The sequence below is a fragment of the Bufo bufo genome, chromosome 10 (genome assembly GCF_905171765.1).
Source record: "Bufo bufo chromosome 10, aBufBuf1.1, whole genome shotgun sequence".
NCBI lineage: Eukaryota > Metazoa > Chordata > Amphibia > Anura > Bufonidae > Bufo > Bufo bufo.
The window spans coordinates 18,147,962-18,168,337 of record NC_053398.1 but is presented as its reverse complement, the minus strand read 5'-3'; the positions used below and the strand labels follow the sequence as shown (position 1 = coordinate 18,168,337).

The 20,376-nt window shown below is 44.6% G+C and overlaps 1 protein-coding gene across 3 annotated transcripts in view; it reads right to left on the bottom strand.

The window, feature by feature from the left end:
- The window catches only part of SHANK2 (SH3 and multiple ankyrin repeat domains 2), a 514,254-nt gene that overhangs the window by 33,537 nt on the left and 460,341 nt on the right, over positions 1–20,376 (bottom strand). For all 3 annotated transcript variants that reach the window (XM_040409073.1, XM_040409075.1, XM_040409074.1), the window contains exon 17: positions 5,759–5,894. In XM_040409073.1, coding sequence (XP_040265007.1) covers positions 5,759–5,894 — 136 coding nt within the window. The remainder of the gene's footprint in view (positions 1–5,758; positions 5,895–20,376) is intronic.

Genomic DNA, 20,376 nt, shown 5'->3' with positions numbered 1-20,376 from the left:
GGGGACGGATCAATTTTCTCAGACACAATAGAAAACGGATCCTTCCCCATTGATTTTCAATGGTGTTCATGACGGATCCGTCAAAGCTATAGAAGACATAATACAACAGGATCCGTTCATGACGGATGCATGCGGTTGTATTATGGTAACGAAAGCATTTTTGCAGATCCATGACGGATCCGCAAAAAACGCTTATGTGAAAGTAGCTGAAGTCAAATGGCTATGGGTGCATTCACACGACTTTATGTATTTTGCGGTCTATAAAAAATACGGATGACGTCCAAGTTGCATCCGTTTTTTGTTTTTTTTGCGGATCCATTGTAACAATAAAAAACGGACAAGAATAAGACATGTTCTATGGTTTTTGCCTGCATTCTTTGCAGACGAATTGAAATGAATGGGTCCGCATCCTACACGTAAAAAAATTAGGATCGGATACCGACCAAAAATACGGTCATGTGAATGGGGCCTATGTCAACACCGAGCCACCTGAGCACAGGACAGGGTGAGGAAGTCTTGTCGTGAGAGGAAGGCCCCTTTCACACGGGCGAGTTTTCCACGCGGGTGCAATGCTTGAGTTGAACGCATTGCACCCGCACTGAATCCGGACCCATTCATTTCTATGGGGCTGTGCACATGAGCGGTGATTTTCACGCATCACTTGTGCGTTGCGTGAAAATCGCAGCATGCTCCTCTTTGTGCGTTTTTCACGTAACGCAGGCCCCATAGAAATGAATGGGGTTGTGTGAAAATCGCAAGCATCCGCAAGCAAGTGCGGATGCGGTGCGATTTTCATGCATGGTTGCTAGCTGACGATCGGGATGGAGACCCGATCATTATTATTTCCCCTTAGAACATGGTTATAAGGGAAAATAATAGCATTCTGAATACAGAATGCTAAGTAAAATAGGGCTGGAGGGGTTAAAATTTTTTTTTTTAACTCGCCTTAATCCACTTGTTCGCGCAGCCGGCATCTCTTCTGTCTTCATCTGTGAGCAATAGGACCTTTGATGATGTCACTGCGTTCATCACATGGTCCGTCACATGATTCATCACCATAGTGATGAATCACGTGACGGACCATGTGACGAGCGTAGTGACGTTATCAAAGGTCCTATTCCTCACAGAACAAGACAGAAGAGATGCCGGCTGCGCGAACAAGTGGATTAAGGCGAGTTAAATTATTCTTTTTTTTTTTAACCCCTCCAGCCCTATTTTACTTAGCATTCTGTATTCAGAATGCTATTATTTTCCCTTATAACCATGTTCTAAGGGGAAATAATACAATCTACACTACAACTAACCCAAACCTGAACTTCTGTGAAGAAGTTCGGGTCTGGGTACCACAGTCAGTTTTTTATCACGCACGTGCAAAACACATTGCACCCGCGATAAAAACTGAACATCTGAACGCAATCGCAGTCGAAACTGACTGCAATTGCGTACCTACTCGCGAGGGTTTGCCGCAATGCACCGGGACGCATCCGGACCTAATCCGGACACGCTCCTCTGCAAGGGGCCGAAGAGATAAAAAGATGGAGGCCGATATCAAACCATTTATATATTTTCCCATCATTCCTATCGTTTATTAGGTGCACACATCAGTGCAATTGCATCCTGTACAAGGTAAGGCACAGATGATAGAAATCTAGTACCATCTTGCGCAGGTAACAGTCCTTTAGCTGTGATGCCCTACATCTTACCTTTATCCACTGCTATGAGAGGCCAGGAATTCAAGATAAGATAAAAATTAGAAATAGAAACCACAAAAAACCCACAAAAAACCTTAAGAAAACAGGCATCGTTGCAACGTGGACTTTTGCAGTCGGCAAATGCATTTTTGCAAACGCTTAGCAAATGGCAAAGACTTGAGATTCATGCAAAACACATACAAAATACATACAAAGAAATATATATTAAAGTAAAGAATGCGTGCATCATTCCCAAGGCCGGGCATTAAAATGCTGGCACTTATAGCAAACCCAAGCTTGAAAGCCCACCCCAGTGCGTGGCATGCCAATAGAGTAGCGCCCTTACCAAATTCTTCCAGCTCAGAGGTCATAGATTTAGACCGCAGTGACAGTGCAGTGGTGGGAGCCCGCTTTGGAGGTGGAGGGGCTTCGCATTAGAAAGAAGGACAATATGAGGAATATTAGCAAAGCATTGAGTAAAAACACAAGACAGCAAAAGAACAGATAATGACCACAATTAGTATTCCTGGGGTGTAATTTGGGAACCAGTTTTAGCGACCGTGCAGGAGGTCCTGATCCTGGTGCATAGAGAATTACATAAATATTACAGAGGCAAAACAAGAGAAATATCTAAGTTAGGAAATAAGGGTATTTTCACACTAGCGTTTTTCTTTTCCAGCATAAAGTTCCGTCCCAGGGGCTTAATACCGGAAAAGAACTGATCAGTTTTATCCTAATGCATTCTGAATGAAGAGAAATCCGTTCAGGATGCATCAGGATGTCATCAGTTCAGTCACTGAACGGCGTTTTGGATGGAGGAAATACCGCACCATGCTGCGGTATTATCTCCATCCAAAATTCCGTATCAGTTGCCGGAATGACGGATCCGGCATTCATTTACATTGAAAAATACCGCAATGCCGGATCCGAAAAAATTTGAAAAAAATATATAACGGATCAGTTTCTCCAGATGACATCCGGAGAGACGGTTCCGTTCTTGCAATGCATTTTTAAGACTGATCCGCATCCGGATCGGTCTACAAATGATGTCCGTTTGCACTCTGCCGCAAGTGTGGAAGTAGCCTTAGGAAATAAGGGTCTGCTTTTTTAAAAAATCCAAAAACTGGTCCGTTCTTGTCCATAGGCTGCTCATGGTATTGCAAATCATTCCCAGTTAAAGGGGTGGTCTCACTTTAGCAAATGGCATGTATCATGTAGAGAAAGTTAATACAAGCCACTTACTAATGTATTATTTTTATCCATATTGCTTCCTTTGCTGGCTGGATTCATTTTTCCAACACGTTATACGCTTCTCGTTTCCATGATTACGACCACCTTGCAATCCAGCAGCGGTGGTCGTGCTTGCACACTATAGGATAAAGCGATGGGCTATGTGAGCTGCTATGGTCTTGGCCACCAGAGAGGCCGGCTCTTTATCCTATAGTGTGCCAGCATGACCACCGATGCTGGATTGTAGGGTGGTCGTAACCATGGAAATAAGAAGTGTATAATGTGATGGAAGAATGGATCAAGCCAGCAAACGAGGCAACATGGACAATCACAATACATTAGTAAGTGCTGTGTAGTTGCGATGCTGACTTTCAGCGGTGGAGCTGATCTGCAGAGGTGCATGGTGTCAGACCCCTGCTGATCCATCCTGAGGGTATGCTAACGATATAAAAATCTTGGGCAATCCCGTAAAGGTCAGGGCTACAACTTGTCCGTATCATGCGCAATACAATTTTTTTCGGCCTGTTTCTCAATCAGCTACTGTTAGGTTGGCTGGATTCTTATACAATGGGGCACATTTAATGATGACTGGCATTGCATATAACTCAGTCTTAGGCCTCATGCACACAACTGTATTTATTTTGCGATCTGCAAATTGCAGATCGGCAAAATATGGATACTGTCTGTGTGGCATCCGCATTTTCTGCGGACCCATTGACCTCATTGGGTCCATGGACATATTCTTTTTGAGGAACGGACATAAGAATGTGGGAAGCATACACTCATCGGTATGTCTGTTCTGCAGAATACGTCGGAATGATGCGGACCACGGTCCCATTGAAGACAATGGGTCTGCAAAAAAAGAAAAATACAGTCAGCACACGGACTGCTTCTGTATTTTGCGGATTTGCAGTTTGCGGACTGCAAAACTGACACGGTCGTGTGCATATGGCCTTAGTAAAATGTCCTCCACAGTAAGATGCATACCTCTCAATAAACTTGCCGTATCTTGTGCTGTCCATGCGCCACAAACTGAAATCCTCTATGCCAGATCCTAGCTAATTTAATTGCATAAATTATTGTAAATGTGTTGGGCCAAATTCTTCCTGCCCTTTCCAATAAGATGCTGAAGAACTGTAAAAAAAAACTGCACAGAATGCAGTTTAGCACAATTGTACAACTTTTGATAAAGGTGCCCCCTTGTTCCCAGGCTTCACTGAAGGGACCTTGTGTTGTAAGGGTATTTTTAAGTACTGATTCGTTCTGTCCCCTTTTATATTACCTTCTATGTTCTGTGTAATGATAGTTAGATAATATATACAAACCCCCCAACCCCAATTGTGCTGAGAGAGCCAAATTCCTGAGTGATTATCTGAGACATGCGTACTGCACACTGGACATCTTTGGGAAGAGGGGCTTAAAGGGTATAAACTTGACTGCACACAGACAGTTAATTGGCACTCCATTGAGGAACTTCATCCAGGTGGGATGTTGATCAAAACAGTATCCCCATCTCTTGTATGACCATGGGGTGTCGGCCATGTGTTACAACGTGTCGGCTGGAGCCCCCCCCCCCCCATATTGTATAGGGCAAGCCATGTGATTGATTGATTATTATTTATTCTGTATGTGATTTCTCTGTTTTACCTTATATTTAATCACACTTAGTAAATATTTTTATCACTAAGCCTGTTAAGCCTATTTATTCTCAAATCATTGAATTCACGTTCTAAAACAGACCTAAAACAAGTCTGTGTAGCCTTAGGAAGCAGTGGCCTGCACAGCTAGTTGCACTCAATATGGTGGACATCCAGACAGGAAGTCAGGCAGTTGCAAGCCTTCACACCCTACAGAATACAAAGTCATCTATGAGATAGAGAATCTTACCTGGGCAATAAGGAAGACTCTAGTTTTGACTGATATTGTTGCTAGGTTTAGCCCTTGGAGGCACACATGACTGCACATTTTCAAATGGCGTTAACATGACCCCCATGCATATTAGTTGTCACTGCTTTAATAAGAGGATTCGTTAAAGAAAAGTGTGATAATTACAGGGATCTGCTAAGCCCATGCAAAATCAAACCCTCAAGCACGAAATGCAAAGAGCATAAAAAACACCAAAGTGCATATCGAGGTTCTGTACAGCCTGTTCCGTCTGCAGCACGCTCTACTAGTCAGAGACGCATGGAGGGGAGGACAACACGGCACATAACATGTGCAGACGCTGAACACGCTGAGTGCTAATGGCCGAGCTCTCTGTGACATTGTCCACCTGGGTTTGCAGTGGGTGCAAATGGTGTAATAATGCATGGCACGGTCATGAAAAAATGATTTCCCAGGTGTATTCTGTGCATATTAGCTTCCTCAGCTCTCTCTGTCTCTAACCAAATCAGCGGCATTATCCTCCCTGGCACAAAATACAAGCCGCATGTTTCTGCTAGTTGCCATAGTGAATTTTACAGAAAATAGCTTTGGAAACTAAACTTGAAAAATAAAACAATAATGTGGCGAACAGAAAAAAAAAAATCCTGGTTTAATTAAAAAGCACCTGTCGTCAGCGCAACGTGAAACGCAGCCTACGAATTCTATGTGATAGCTTGGGTACGTAGACGACGTTCATGAGGTCACCAGGTAATGGTGACCGGACAGACTTTAGTCTATAACTGTGGAAGATGAAATGTTTTTGAACGACGCGTTTCTCACTTGGCGGATGCATAAATCCATCTATTTGCTGGTAAAAAATGTGCAAATCAAGAACAATTAATCTTGTAACATTCCAAAAGAAAATCTGCATTTCAGACAGACGTAGGGGGGGGATAAATGTCACGTTGGTGTACCTTTCTTCCTGGCGGTATCATCTGGGTCCAGACTCCTGGTCACCGTTACCACCTTGAGGACGAGGTGGTTGCCCCCATGTCTGATCATGTTAACCACTTGCCGATGTCCGACTTTCACCACGTTCTCATTGTTTACCTGCAGCGAGACAGATTTATATATTACACGTGTGGTATTCAGATATGTACAGTACATGGTAAGCAAGAGGAAAATAAGCAGAATACTGCGCAATTCACCTAATGACAAATATATAACAAAAAACATAAATTGGAAAAAAGGCACAAAAAAAGTAAGAAAAAAGTTGAAGTAGCCTATGCACATAGTAAAAGGTTCCTATAGAGAGGGACAACAGACATTACTGTATATAGCTCAGATCTATCACATATTGAAAACTAATCAGGGAATCAGCACTTCAGGACAGTGAATGCATATGTGAACAGTTTCCTATGGCTCCACAGCCTCTGCAGAGAGAAATTCCACTTCTTATTTCATTCATTTCTACAATAATGAATCATAAAAAAGTTATAAATTCTGGTCATCTTTTTCTGTCTCTGCACAGGTGAAAGCTGCAGCCTAGGGATGGGCCCCGTGTAGCGCCTCCATGGGCGGATTGGAGCAAAAAGAGATGTCACTCACGAGACTTCCCCATATGTAATGTCATCCCCTTCTATTCCGTTAGTAATAGGGTTACGTGCCTGATCAATACACAGGAAACGTTCACAGGCTTACCAAACAGGAATAAACATGGTAATGTGACCCAGTGAACATCCTCTGCCATTTCACCTGGGTCATACAATACGTGAGGCCCACGATTTAGTGGCCCGTGGTTGTACAGAGGACAGATCCACAGGCTACACCATTCTACTGCATTAGTCCAGACACGTATAAAATATTATCTACTGATAAGGTAACCAGAATACAATAGCCCTTTAAACGATTTTCCCCATCTTGTAAAGTGATGATTTATTATATACTGATATAGCGCTGTACATCACTCACATCAGTCCCTGTCCCCAATGGGGCTCACAATCTAAGTTCACCTATCAGTATGTCCTTGTAGTGTGGGAGGAAATGGAGCACCCGGAGGAAACCCAGACAAACACGGGGAGAACATACAAACTCCATGCAGATGTTGTCCTTGGTTGAGTTAGAACCTAGGACCCCAGGGCTTCAAGACATGCAATCACTTTATGACCAGGGATGGTCCAACCTATGAGATCTCCACTCATTCTGAGAGTGAAGGGGCTGCAACACTTGTGTAGCGCTATGTCCCTTTTACTGGTTTCCCTTGCACAGTCACCCGCTGGCCACCTATTTGTGCCGGGAAAAGTAGGGGGTGGCCGGGTGCCACAGTGCAGGAAAAACACCAAAGAGCTGTAGCACTACATAGGCACTAAAGTCCCTTCATTCTCCGGGCCCCAGAGCAGACACCCACCCTTCACAAAGTGATGGAACGTCCTAAAGGCATGCCATCATTTCATGTGATGGGGGATATACCTTTAAGCAGGGAGCTATCTATTCCAGTACTAGATAAATCGGAGTATTTTTTATTTCCTACTTGCCCTAAATGCTTCTGCACACATCAGAGCCCTGAGCAGAAGTCTATACGATACGGTACGGCATTGTGCATGAGCCCTAGGGCCTCTTTCACACGGGCGATACGGATTATGTCGGGATCTGTTCAGAAAAAAAACCTTTTTCGTTTTTCACGAAAGTTGAGTCCGTTTTTTTTTTTCCGCAACTGCGCTCAGTGTTTCCATTTTTTTCCATCCAGATTGCACGCGTTTTTCACACACGTGAAGAACAACAATCTGCATCTACTAGCAACCATCTGCTTTTCACGCAAGCCCCTTTGACTTCTATGGAGGCAGGGCTGGGGGAAAAAAAAACGCACAATATAGAACACGCTGCAATTTTTCCTAAAACACAAAGATCATGCCTGAAAAAAGCCGCTCCATGTGGACAGACCCATAGAAATGAATGGGTCAGGATTCAGTCCGGATGTGGATAACATGCATTGCATCCGGACGGATAACTCTCTCATGTGAAAGAGGCCTAAAGGTTAATCAAACTCAAGGGTGTGCTGGTCTCATCCTTTCCATTATAGGTGAAATCTGCATGTCCTCTTAACTACTGTTGAACACCTCCAGAACCCCACAGTCCAGGGCTGGACCCCGCGCTAGGTCAGCCTCCTGCTGTCAACTTTTTAGCACTTCCAATGCATGCTTCTCAGCAGGTAATGAATGCAAAAAAAAACACCTTATCGGGTAACATGCTGTGGATTAATGGGGTGTCTGCATCGAATGTTAAATAACATAACTCCAGATAATGATGTACAGAGACGTCTTATAGAGAGCTCACATGCTGGATTAATATTCTGCTGATTTACGGTATAGTAATGATGATGTATAGGAAAACACAAGCAAGTGTTCAATTACCTCTGTTATTGCCTTTATTGAAAAATCACTCAACGGAGCGGCATGCGATTATCTCTATTAGTAAATGACTCCGGAACGAACACATCTGAACCAGGGCCCTCCAACCCATCATATGCCATTTATCGTACTGGAGTACAACCATGAGGAAGCGGAGCCGCCAAGGCCCAGGGTGCAACTACAACCTTTGTGCTAGAGAGACTGTGAAAGGTAACGTATGATGAATATCACTGAGCGGTCAGAGAAAGACCAAAAGCCGGCTCCTATATACAACCCAGTGCAAGTAAACCAGCAGCTCAGGATACTACACACTGAGGCCCGTGCTCTACATGGTGTTGTTCCCCTGTTATACCTCCTAAAATTTATGATGTTACCATTTGGGGGGGTGGGGTGTCTCTACACGGGCTGACACTAAGGCCCCTTTCACACGAGCGTGACGGATTAGGTCCGGATGCGTTCAGGGAAACTCTCACCATTTTGCAAGCAAGTTCAGTCAGTTTTGTCTGCAATTGCGTTCAGTTTAGTTTTTTTTCCACGCGAGTGCAATCCGTTTTTCACGCGCGTGATAAAAAACGTAAGGTTTACAAACAACAACTCCTAGCAACCATCAGTGAAAAACGCATTGCATCCGCACTTGCTTCCGGATGCAATGCGTTTTTCACTGAAGCCCCATTCACTTCTATGGGGCCAGGGCTGCGTGAACATATAATAGATGCGCAGATTATAGAACATGCTGCGTTTTTCACGCAACGCAGAACTGATGCGTGACAAAAAACGCTCATGTCCACAGACATATTTAAATTAATGGGTCAGGATTCAGTGCGGATGCTATGTGTTCACACCACGCATTGCACCCGCGTGAGCCCTAAGGAGCAGAGAGAGTAGTCAGGCAATCTATCAGCTGAAGAGGACTTTGCTGTGTACAGGTTAGGCCTCATGCACACGACAGTTGTTTTTTGCGTCCGCAAATTGTGCGTCCGCCCAAAAAAAAGGACGTGGCATCCGTTTTTTGGGAGGATCCGTTTTTTCCCACAGATCCCTTGTAATAAATGCCTATCCTTGTCCGCAAATGTGAAAAAAGTAGGACATGCACTATTTTTTTTTGCTGAAGGGAAACACGGACAACGGACGCGGAATACAAACGGATGAACTAGCAGCATTTTTTTGCTGACCCATTTAAATGAATGGGTCCCCATCCTATCTGCAAAAAAAACGGAACGGAGGCCGAGAAAAATAACTGTCGTGTGCATGAGGCCTAACCTGTACACAGCAAAGTCCTCTTCAGCTGATAGATTGCCTGACTACTCTCTCTGCTCCTTAGGGCTCACGCGGGTGCAATGCGTGGTGTGAACGGAAGTTCACACTTCAGTGACCTGGTCAGTGATTTCCATCAGCTACTGTGAGCCAATACCAGATGTGGGTCAAAAACACGGAACAGGAGGAAATCTTTCCATTACACCTGATCTCTGCGGAGGCTTCACTACTGGTTTTGACTCATAATATTTGATCTAAATAAGTGACCAAAAAACGAAAGCGTCAACTTAGCCTTACTAGAGACCAGGTGAGAGTAAAATGCAGTCCCCAATGCATAGGCAACGTCCGTGTGGTGGCTGGGACGGATTGAGACCCACTCAACTTGAATGGGCCCGTGATCCGTTCTCAACGCAAAAAAAATAGAACATGTTCTATGTGCCTCCGTTCCGCACCGCAGCTTTGGAATTCGGACCTATTTAAGTGAATGGGACAGCATATGTGATGCCGGGAGCACACAGCCGGTGCCGCATATTGTGGGCAACAACCGTGTGCATGAGGCCTTAGCCTGAAAGCTACTCAGCAAAGACTGAATGAAGGAGTGCGGGACGAGCAGCCGCGGCCATGGAGTCTCTTGTATACTCTTGGTGAAATACAGTTTGAGTGCTGTGTGTGTTATAAATGCTGTATGCATCACCTTTTGGGTGCATGTTAACAGGTCCCCTTGACTTATAATGGGGGTATGCTATTCTGGCTGTCAAAAAGCAATCGAGACCTGCTCCGGTCAGTCCTGCCCTCCATAAACCGGAGCAGGTATCTGAACTTTGGGTTTAAATTGATTTCCATATCTCTTGTTGAGAATTGTCACAGCCTGTCAATTATGTTGCACAATTTGTAACACATGCAAAATTTGATATGTTGTCACGAGGGTGTCGAGGACCACGCCTGACTCCGTTATACCCGGGGTCAGGAAGTCGCAGCGGTTGGCTGCACGCTCTATTTAAGATAGGGCTGTTTTCCTTATGGTAGCTTTCTGGGTTTGCTTAGCAAACCCTTTTGGCTCACTCAGGGATCCGTAGCTCCTTCTCCTCAGCTGTTCCTTGTCCAGCACTACCAGACCTCCTTATATTTCTCTCTCACACTTCTCTGGTTGCCAGAGATAGAGCTTCCTGCCTGGACATCTATTCTGACCTTCTGGAGCTGTGTTGCTGCGTTCGCTGGTAGTTGGTCCAGTACGCTACCCTCCAGATCCCTGTTGGACCTTTTTGGTTTATTGTGGTCGCCCACCTGAGTGTATGTGTTTGTATGTTTTGTCTGTCCTCTCCCTGGTGTTTCCCTCTTAGTGATAGTGGTGTGGACTAGCGATCCCACCGGCCTGTTCACTATCCAGGGCTCATATTAGGGAAAGCCAGGGTTTAGGCACGCGATCGCCGCACGGGTGAGGAACCCGTCTAGGGACGTCAGGGCAGTCAGGTGCCAGCCGCAAGGTGAGTTAGGGGTCACCACCTTTCCCTCTCCCTTGGGCAGGGCTTTCCCTGTTTTCCTCCCTGTGCGTGTCGTCGGTCATTACATATGTGCAGTGAATTTATTGCGCTAAGTCTGAAATGGTAATCACTTCTCCAAGTGGTCCCCTTCTGGTGCCCTTGTGATTACAGTTTTGTTCAAAATAATAGCAGTGTGTTTAAAAAAGGGAATAAAGCTCAAAATCCTTCTAATAGCTTTATTTCCATACACACATACACACAAATGCATTGAGAACACTACACATTTTATTCCAAATCGAAAAATATATCAATATTGTGTTGTTCCTCCAAAAAAAAATTGAAAAGTGTATATTAGACTGTTCAAAAAAATAGCAGTGTTTGTATTCTTTACAAACTCAAACATTCACTATATAAACTCAAAAATGTTTGAAGATTTTGCTTTCCTTTGAATCCTAGAAATAATATTTAGTTGTATAACCGCTGTCTCTGAGAACTGCTGGACGTCTGTGCTGCTCGGAGTCGACCACCTTCTGCCCCTGTGAACAGGTATTCCAGCCCAGGATGATTGGACGACATTCCACAGTTCTTCTCTATTTCTTGGTTTTGCCTCAGAAACTGCATTTTTGATGTCACCGCACAAGTTTTCTATTGGATTAAGATCCGGGGATTGGGCCGGCCAATGCGATAAATAGGCCCAACACCGTAGCATGAGAAACATCCCCATATCATGATGCTTGTCCACCATGCTTCACTGTCTTCACAGTGTCCTGTGGCTGAATTCAGTGTTTGGGGGTCGTCTGACAAACTGTCTCCGGCCACTAGACCCAAAAAGAACAATCTTACTTTCATCAGTCCATAAAATGTCTCTTTAGGCCGTCAATGTGCTCTTTGGCCGATTGTCACCTCTTCAGCACATGTCTTATTTTCCAACAGTGGCACTTTGAGGGGCTTCTTGCAGATCGCTCGGCTTCACATAGGCGTCTTCTCATTGTAACAGGACTCACAGGTAACTTTACACCTTCTTTGATATTCCCGGAGCTGATTGTTTGCTGAGTCCTCGCCATTTTGGTTATTCTTCTATCCATTCGAATGGTAGTTTTTCGCTTTCTTCCACGTCTTTCAGGTTTTGATTGCCATTTTAAAGCATTTGTGATCATTTTAGCTGAGCAGCCTATCATTTTCTGCACTTCTTTATATGTTTGCCCCTCTCCAATCAACTTTTTAATCAAGGTACGCTGTTCTTCTGAACAATGTCTGGAACTACCCATTTTCCTCAGAATTTCAGAGAGAAATGCACTGTAACCAGCATGTACAACATTTGCTGCCTTACTTCCTTAAATAAGGGGAATAATTGCCACCTGTTTTTCAAAGAATGAATGACCTCACTCATTGAACTCCACACTGCTATTATTTTGAACATGCCCCTTTTAATTAGTGATTCAATTACACAGAATCAGCAGCATGCATGTCATGACTGTTGGATTTCTGTTACTCTACTACACCTGCTAGTAAATTATTTGCCATGTAGAAATATAATTTCTACCAAAAACAGTGATTGATCAGGTTAGTGATGTCTGACTGCTATTATTTTGAACACAACTGTATGTGCATCAGCTAACATGGCAAGCAGCGCTGTAGCATAAAGCATGTGGGAAGAAAATATGGTACAGTTTTCCAATATATTAGATTGCGGTCATTAATATGCAGGAGACGCTGCGCTGGCTCTACTCACCACTTCATGGTCTTCTTCTGGGCACCGCACTGCACTACATACAGCGTCAGGAGATAGTGCACGTAGGCACACACTATGATCTGATGCTGTGCAATCTCAGGTCCCCGTGCAGCACGGGCCGGAAGACGACCGGAGAGAGGTGAGTCCTGGACCTGCAGAGTGTCTGATCTGAGGTCTGATGGAGGCTGGGGAAGTGTGTTATCTGAGGCTGAGAGATGTTGTGGAGTCTGATCTAAGGCTTATATTAGATGCACAGATCTTCAAGTCGATTGTCGGGAGGGAAGAGTTCCTTGCCGGCAATCGCCTGCTCGTTAGTGGAGGAGAGAGCTGCTATTACATGCAACAATCTCCTCCTCAGTATAGGGAGGATCAATTACATATGCCATGGCTCGCCCCCATACTGAATCACCTGCAGGCAGCAGATCTTGATTACTCAGCACAATCTGCCACTGACAAACAATAATTTTTCAACGTACTGAAAGATTCAAATTGCCCGATGAACGAGCATTCATCGGGGAATCCGTGTCAGTATTACACTGTCAGATCACCGCTAACAGGCGTTACTATGAACGACTATCTGTGTGTGTAATATAAGCTTAAGGCTGATGTAGCGTAGGCGTTTAATGAAAAATATTTTTTTGCCTACATTTCTCCTCTAAATCCTAGGTGCGTCTTATAGTCCGAAAAATACCGTATATACTGCATATTGTAGAATACATGACATGGATGTGGCAAACTAGAGACATAAATGCTTTGGAAGGATGCAGGATGATCTAGCCCAGGTACATTTGTTTTTGTCCTCACCCCCACAGTAGACGCCTAATCTCTGCTAGGATCTGAGGGTCTTCAGCCCCCATCAACCTACAATCTGCAGAAATGTCTTCTGAGAAGGATTCCTTCTGCACAGTTTCCGTCTTCTTCACATGCTAAGCCATGCGCTCGGCTCTACAAACAAATATGCTTATGTAATAAAGCAAAAACTAGAATTCGACACATGAAGGAACAAGGCCAGAATTCACGTGATGTCTTAGTAATATGACAAATATGATTACCAGGTTTAAACAGTAGGTCATCTTCTGATGCCACATTCACCTTAAGGGGTTTTGAGCTTGCTCACCAGGGCTCTTACTATACAGAAATGTGACATTAACGTCATTCTGTGTCCTGCAGCCATGAAAACTGGATGATTACAACAGCAGCCCACGGGAGCTATACATTGTAGAGGTAAAATCAGCTTTATCAGCAATCGGAACATAGCCACACTCTCCTATTAGGGAAGGGGGGTCTCTACTTTACTCTGGGGGCACATCCTGCAGAGTAAACCGCTTCTCCAATCAATCACTATAATGTTACCAGGAACGACTCTGCCTCCCTCTGCAACCTTGTCAATTAATTAGAACAGCATCTTAATTGGCAAATGGCTGTCAATCATCATCTGCCCGGCATGTTATAATCAGGAAGTTCAGAGTTGAACAGACGCTTCATTTGGTGCTGAAAATTGGCCAAGAGAGCGTTACAACATGATATGGCGACCGATCACTCATCTTCTTCCAGTCTGTGTTGCTTTAATAGGCATTTCAGAAATTACAATTGTAACTGGGTCCGGGGTGCACGAGTGTAAACCAGGAGCAGACCGGCAATCTTGAAGCAAAAAAACATCACTGCCTAAAGGTCAGCAGGCATCTGTGTTGGTCCCATGTTTTAATATACGCAAATAGCCTCTAGGAGCAACGGGGGCGTTACCATTACACCTAGAGACTCTGCTCTCTCTGCAACTGCTCCTCCCTCAGCACTTTGATTGACAGAACTAGGTATGATGATATTTTCACTGCCTGGCTCTATCAATCAAAGTGCAAAGGGCTCAGCAGTTGCAGAGAGAGCAGAGCCTCTAGGTGTAATGGTAACGCCCCTGTTGCTCCTAGAGGCTCATTTGCACATAATAAAACATAATTTTTCTCAGCAATGCGGGCACATATGAACATGGGACCAACACAGATGACTTCAGCTGCCAAGCGCACAGGTAAGGCTACTTTCACACTGGCGTTTCTGGGTCCGCTTGTGAGATCCGTTTCAAGGCTCTCACAAGCGGCCCAAAACGGATCAGTTCAGCCCCAATGCATTCTGAATGGATAAGGATCCGTTCAGAATGCATCAGTTTGCCTCCGTTCAGCCTCCATTCCGCTCTGGAGGCGGACACCAAAACGCTGTCAAAACTGATCCGTTTGCATTATCATGAACCAATTTTTTTTAAAAATATATATATATATATATTTTTTTGTTCATGGTAATGCAAACGGATTTGTTACCAGACGGATCTGTCTGTTAACGCAGGTGTTAAAGTAGCCTAACAGGTCAGCCAGTGTCATAGGTACAAATCTGCTGACAGATGCCCTTTTAAATGGGTTATCCGAAACAAAAAAATGCCCCCCATATGCCCGGGCCCCTCACACTGAATCTACTTATCTAGCTCTCGCCGCTCCTGGTCCCTGCATAGCCGCTGCCGCTTCTCCCTGTGCGAGGATGAAGACATCCGGTGTTGAGAGGGGGGCAGCCAATGGCAGACTGGGGTGAGCCTCCCTAGCGTCACCCGTGATGCTAGGGAGGCCTGTCCCCACCTGCCATTGGCTATCCCCCCCCACCCCTGGATGTGTTCTAAAAGCAGCAGCGGTGTCCATCTATCAGCAAAACCGACAAGGATAGGACATGTTCAATAATTTGGGGTACGCCCGCACATCCGTCTTTATTTTTTTTGGCCCCACAGAAATGAACGGGTCCATGTGTGATCTGCGAAAAATGCTGATCGGACACAGACGGAAAGTACGGTCCTTCGAATGAGGCCTTAAAGGGAACCTGTCACCGGGATTTTGTGTATAGAGCTGAGGACATGGGTTGCTAGATGGCCGCTAGCACATCCTTAATACCCAGTCCCCATAGCTCTGTGTGCTTTTATTGTGTAAAATAAAATGAGTCCTGTCCCTGAGATGAGTCCTGTATGTGAGAGGAGTCAGGGACAGGACTCATCTCAGGTTAATTTCCATATGTATCAAATCGTTTTTTTTTACACAATAAAAGCACACAGAGCTATGGGGACTGGGTATTGCGGATGTGCTAGCGGCCATCTAGCAACCCATGTCCTCAGCTCTATACCCAAAATCCCGGTGACAGGTTCCCTTTAAAATGTATACCAGAGATCTAAGTAATAAATCAGGGGTGGATGAGGGAGAAAATATAAAAAAATAAATTATGTGGCGTCACTTTATGGCGCCCAGAGCTTTTATCACGTCCCTTCCCCCCAATACCAGGCACAGCATCCAGGTTACGTGTCTGCTTATTGCATTCTATACCAATACCTCGCCTGTTAGGGTGGGAGAGCATGTCAATACCTACTTTCACTTGCGGCAGAAGATTCCGACGGAACTGCATGCCCGATCCGGCAATTCGATGCAAACGGATGCATTTGTCAGACGGATCCGTCTGACAAATGCATTGCAATACTGGATCCGTCTTTCCGGTTGTCATCCGGAAAAACGGATCCGGTATTTATTATTTTCACAGATTTAAAAATCTGTGCATGCGCGGACTGGAAGAACGGATCCGTCAATGCAGAAATTTTAATGCGGCACTAATACATTTCAATGGAAGTTAATGCCAGATCCGGCATTCCGGCAAGTGTTCAGGATTTTTGGCCGGAGAGAAAACTGCAGCATGCTGCGTTATTTTCTCCGGCCAAAAACCCCCACTACTTGACCAGACCTGTAAAGGAAGGATCACTTACCTGCTTCCCGGCACTGCTCCTTTTCTTCTCGGCCTGCGACGCTCTGCTAGGCTCAGTCTGAAAACATCCACTCTGACGCTGCCAATCACTGGCCACAGCGGTGACCGGATCCCCTTGCGTCATTTGTGAGGTCACTTGTGAGGCACATGATGGTATTACTTTAGTACCTCCATGTGCCTCACATTAATAGTAAGTAACCGCATCACGTACCTTCTCACATAATAGGCAACATGGGGTTAATTTGAGGTACATGGTGTTATTTACTATGAATATGAGGCACATAGTTTTATCCATTTTGGGACTCCATGTGCCTCACATTTAAGGGGTTGGCTCACTTCAGGAAGTGGCATTTATCATGTAGAGAAAGTTAATACAAGGCACTTACTAATGTATTGTGATTGTCCATATTGTCTCCTTTGCTGACTGGATTCATTTTTTCGGGACGTAGTATTTAAGGTAGAATGTGGCACTTGTGTCCTATTGCTCGGGGTGCTCTAGTTGTGGGGTCCCAACACCGTGGAACAATCAAAATAAAATAAACTTAGGCACTCCTTCAGTTTTGTTTGAAGTATTGTGTTGATTTTTATTTGGTTTTCATTTGCAGGGTAACTTGTCGTGTACATGTGACGTTTCGGTCCTATGTAGACCTTTTGGTGACATTTCACCTTCCTCAAACCACTATTCTCTTTTCCCTTCTTCCCATGGCAACTAGTGTTTAAAAAAGGTCTTCATAGGACCGAAACGTCACATGAACACGGCAAGTTGCCTTTCATATGAAAACCAAATAGAAATTAACACAATACTGAAGGAGTGCCTAAGTTTATTTTATTTTGATGGATTCATTTTTCCATTACCTTATACACTGCTCGTTTCCATGGTTACGACCACACTGCAATCCAGCAGTGGTGGTCGTGCTTGCACACTACAGGAAAAAGCACCAGCCTATGTGCGTCCCCACAGTCCCGGCCACCAGAGGAGACAGCGCCTTCTCCTAGAGCAGGGATGGCCAACCTGCGACTCTCCGGCTTTTGTAAAACTACAACTCCCACCATGCCCTGCTGTTGGCTGATAGCTGTAGGCAGTCTGGTCATGCTGGGAGTTGTAGTTTTGTAACAGCTGGAGAGCCTCAGGTTGGCCATCCCTGTCTTAGGCCCCTTTCACACGGGCGAGTATTCCGTGCGGATGCGATGCATGAGTTGAACGCATTGCACCCGCACTGAATCCCGACCCATTCATTTCTATGGGGCTGTTCACATGAGCGGTGATTTTCACGCATCACTTGTGCGTTGCGTGAAAATCGCAGCATGCTCCTCTTCGTGCGTTTTTCACGTAACACAGGCCCCATAGAAATGAATAGGGTTGCGTGAAAATCGCAAGCAAGTGCGGATGCGGTGCGATTTTCACGCACGGTTGCTAGGAGACGATCGGGATGGAGACCCGATCATTATTATTTTCCCTTATAACATGGTTATAAGGGAAAATAGCACGACCACCACTGCCCTATTTTACTATGCATTCTGTATTCAGAATGCTATTATTTTCCCTTATAACCATGTTATAAGGGAAAATAATAATGATCGGGTCTCCATCCCGATCGTCTCCTAGCAACCGTGCGTGAAAAAATAGGGCTGGAGGGGTTAAAAAATAAAATAATTTAACTCACCTTAGTCCACTAGATCGCGTAGCCCGGCTTCTCTTCTGTCTTCATCTGATCTCTGTGCAGCAATAGGACCTGTGGTGATGTCACTCCGGTCATCACATGATCTTTTACCATGGTGATGGACCATGTGATGACCGGAATGACGTCACCACAGGTCCTGTTGCTCTACAGAGCTAAGATGAATACAGAAGGAGATGCCGGGCTACGCGATCACGTGGACTAAGGTGATTTAAATTTTTTATTATTTTTTTTAACCCCTCCAGCGATGTTTTACTATGCATTCTGTATTCAGAATGCTATTATTTTCCCTTATAACCATGTTATAAGGGAAAATAATACAAACTACAGAACACCGATCCCAAGCCCGAACTTCTGTGAAGAAGTTCGGGTTTGGGTACCAAACACGCGCGATTTTTCTCACGCGAGTGCATAACGCATTACAATGTTTTGCACTCGCGCGGAAAAATCGCGGGTGTTACCGTAACGCACCCGCACATTTTCCCGCAATGACCGTGTGAAAGGGGCCTTAGAGTGTGCAAGCATGACCACCGCTGCTGGATTGCAGTGTGGTTGTAACCGTGGAAATAAGCAGTGTATAATGTGATGGAAAGATGAATCCAGCCAGCAAAGGAGGCAATATGGACAATCACAATACATTAGTAAGTGCCTAGTATTAACTTTATCTACATGATAAATGCTATTGGCTGAAGTGAGAGAACCCCTTTTTAGGTTGGAAGTAACACATCACATACCTCAGGTATTAACCCCATGTTGTCCATTATATGTGAGGAGATGGTGCTTGATGGGGTTACTATTAATGGAAGGCACATGGTTTTGTCAATTTAGATTTTTATGTGCCGGATATTAATAGTAAGTGACCCCATCAAATACCTCCTCACATAAAGGGCAATTGATACTTTGGAAAAAAAATACTCACACTTGCCCAGCAAGTCGAATTGATAAAGCGTTTAACAATACTTTTCTTGGTATCATGACAACTCTACTCACAAGGCCCCACAGCAAAACTTGGTATGGGCCCCACCTGGTTTCCTGGTATGCGTGGGTCAAACACTCCCAGGCAATGCGCGTCTCCCCAGATTTCTGACAAATTTACCATTTTGCATTAAGTCGCCCTCTGCCTCAGCCGCTTCATCTGACGTCTATGAAATAAATATGGCGCTCATTCTGATCATCATATGTCTGATACAGTACACTATAAAATTGGCTGCCACAATTAGGGAGAGCTCAGTGAATAACAATTTATACAGCTACTAGAGATGAGCGAAATTCGTTCACGCTTCGTTTGGTGGTAAAAGCAGAATTGTGTTATGGATTCCGTTACCACGGACCATAACACAATTCAATGACTGAATGCCTTTAGAGGCATTCCGTTATTCATTCCATCATAATAGAAGTCTATGGCCTTCATAACTGATCCGTCCCATTTCCGCTATGCAGGGGAGTCCTCTCCTGCATAACTGAAACGGGACGGATCCGCTATGCAGGCCATAGACTTCTATTATGATGGAATGAATAACGGAATGCCTCTAAAGGCATTCCGTCATTGAATTGCGTTATGGTCCGTGGTAATGGAATCCATAACGCAATTCTGCTTTTACCACCAAAGTGTGAACGAATTTCATAACAAGAAATTCGCTCATCCCTAACAGCTACCACTGATATTAATGGAAGCTGTATACCGAGTGGTAAGTGCCGGAAAATGCAGAAGATCTAAGTTTGGAGCAGAAGTAGTAGTTCAGCTCTGGTCCCCCCTTCCTTCTGGGACCAGAAGCAGCCATGTGGTCTGCCACCATGGTAGGTACGACACTGGTTTCCTGGCCCTTACTAATAAAAAAAACTTTGCCTCCCTAATTCTAAGCTACAAACTATGATTTACTTTTTTTTTTTAAATCTGTAGTTTTTTGGAAGGTAAGGATGATGACGCTTTCACCCAATGACCTAGATCAGGGGTGTACAACTTTTTCTGGTTGGGCCGGGGGCCACATTGTCAGCCTGAACCAATTTCAAGAGCCGAAAATAAAACTTACAGGGGTATTACAAACTGAAATACAATTTTTATGGCATATTGAACATACAGTATCTATCATAAATGTCTAGTTAGCCACAAGACAAAGACATACATGTATGTTACCAGACGGTTGGGGGACGCACAGAATGGTATCGAGGGCCGCATATGGCCCCCGGGTGTCACGGTAGGTGAGGGAAGGGAAGCAAACCAAATTCAACAAAAGCAATAAGACACCAGGCTAGGCCCCAAAGCTA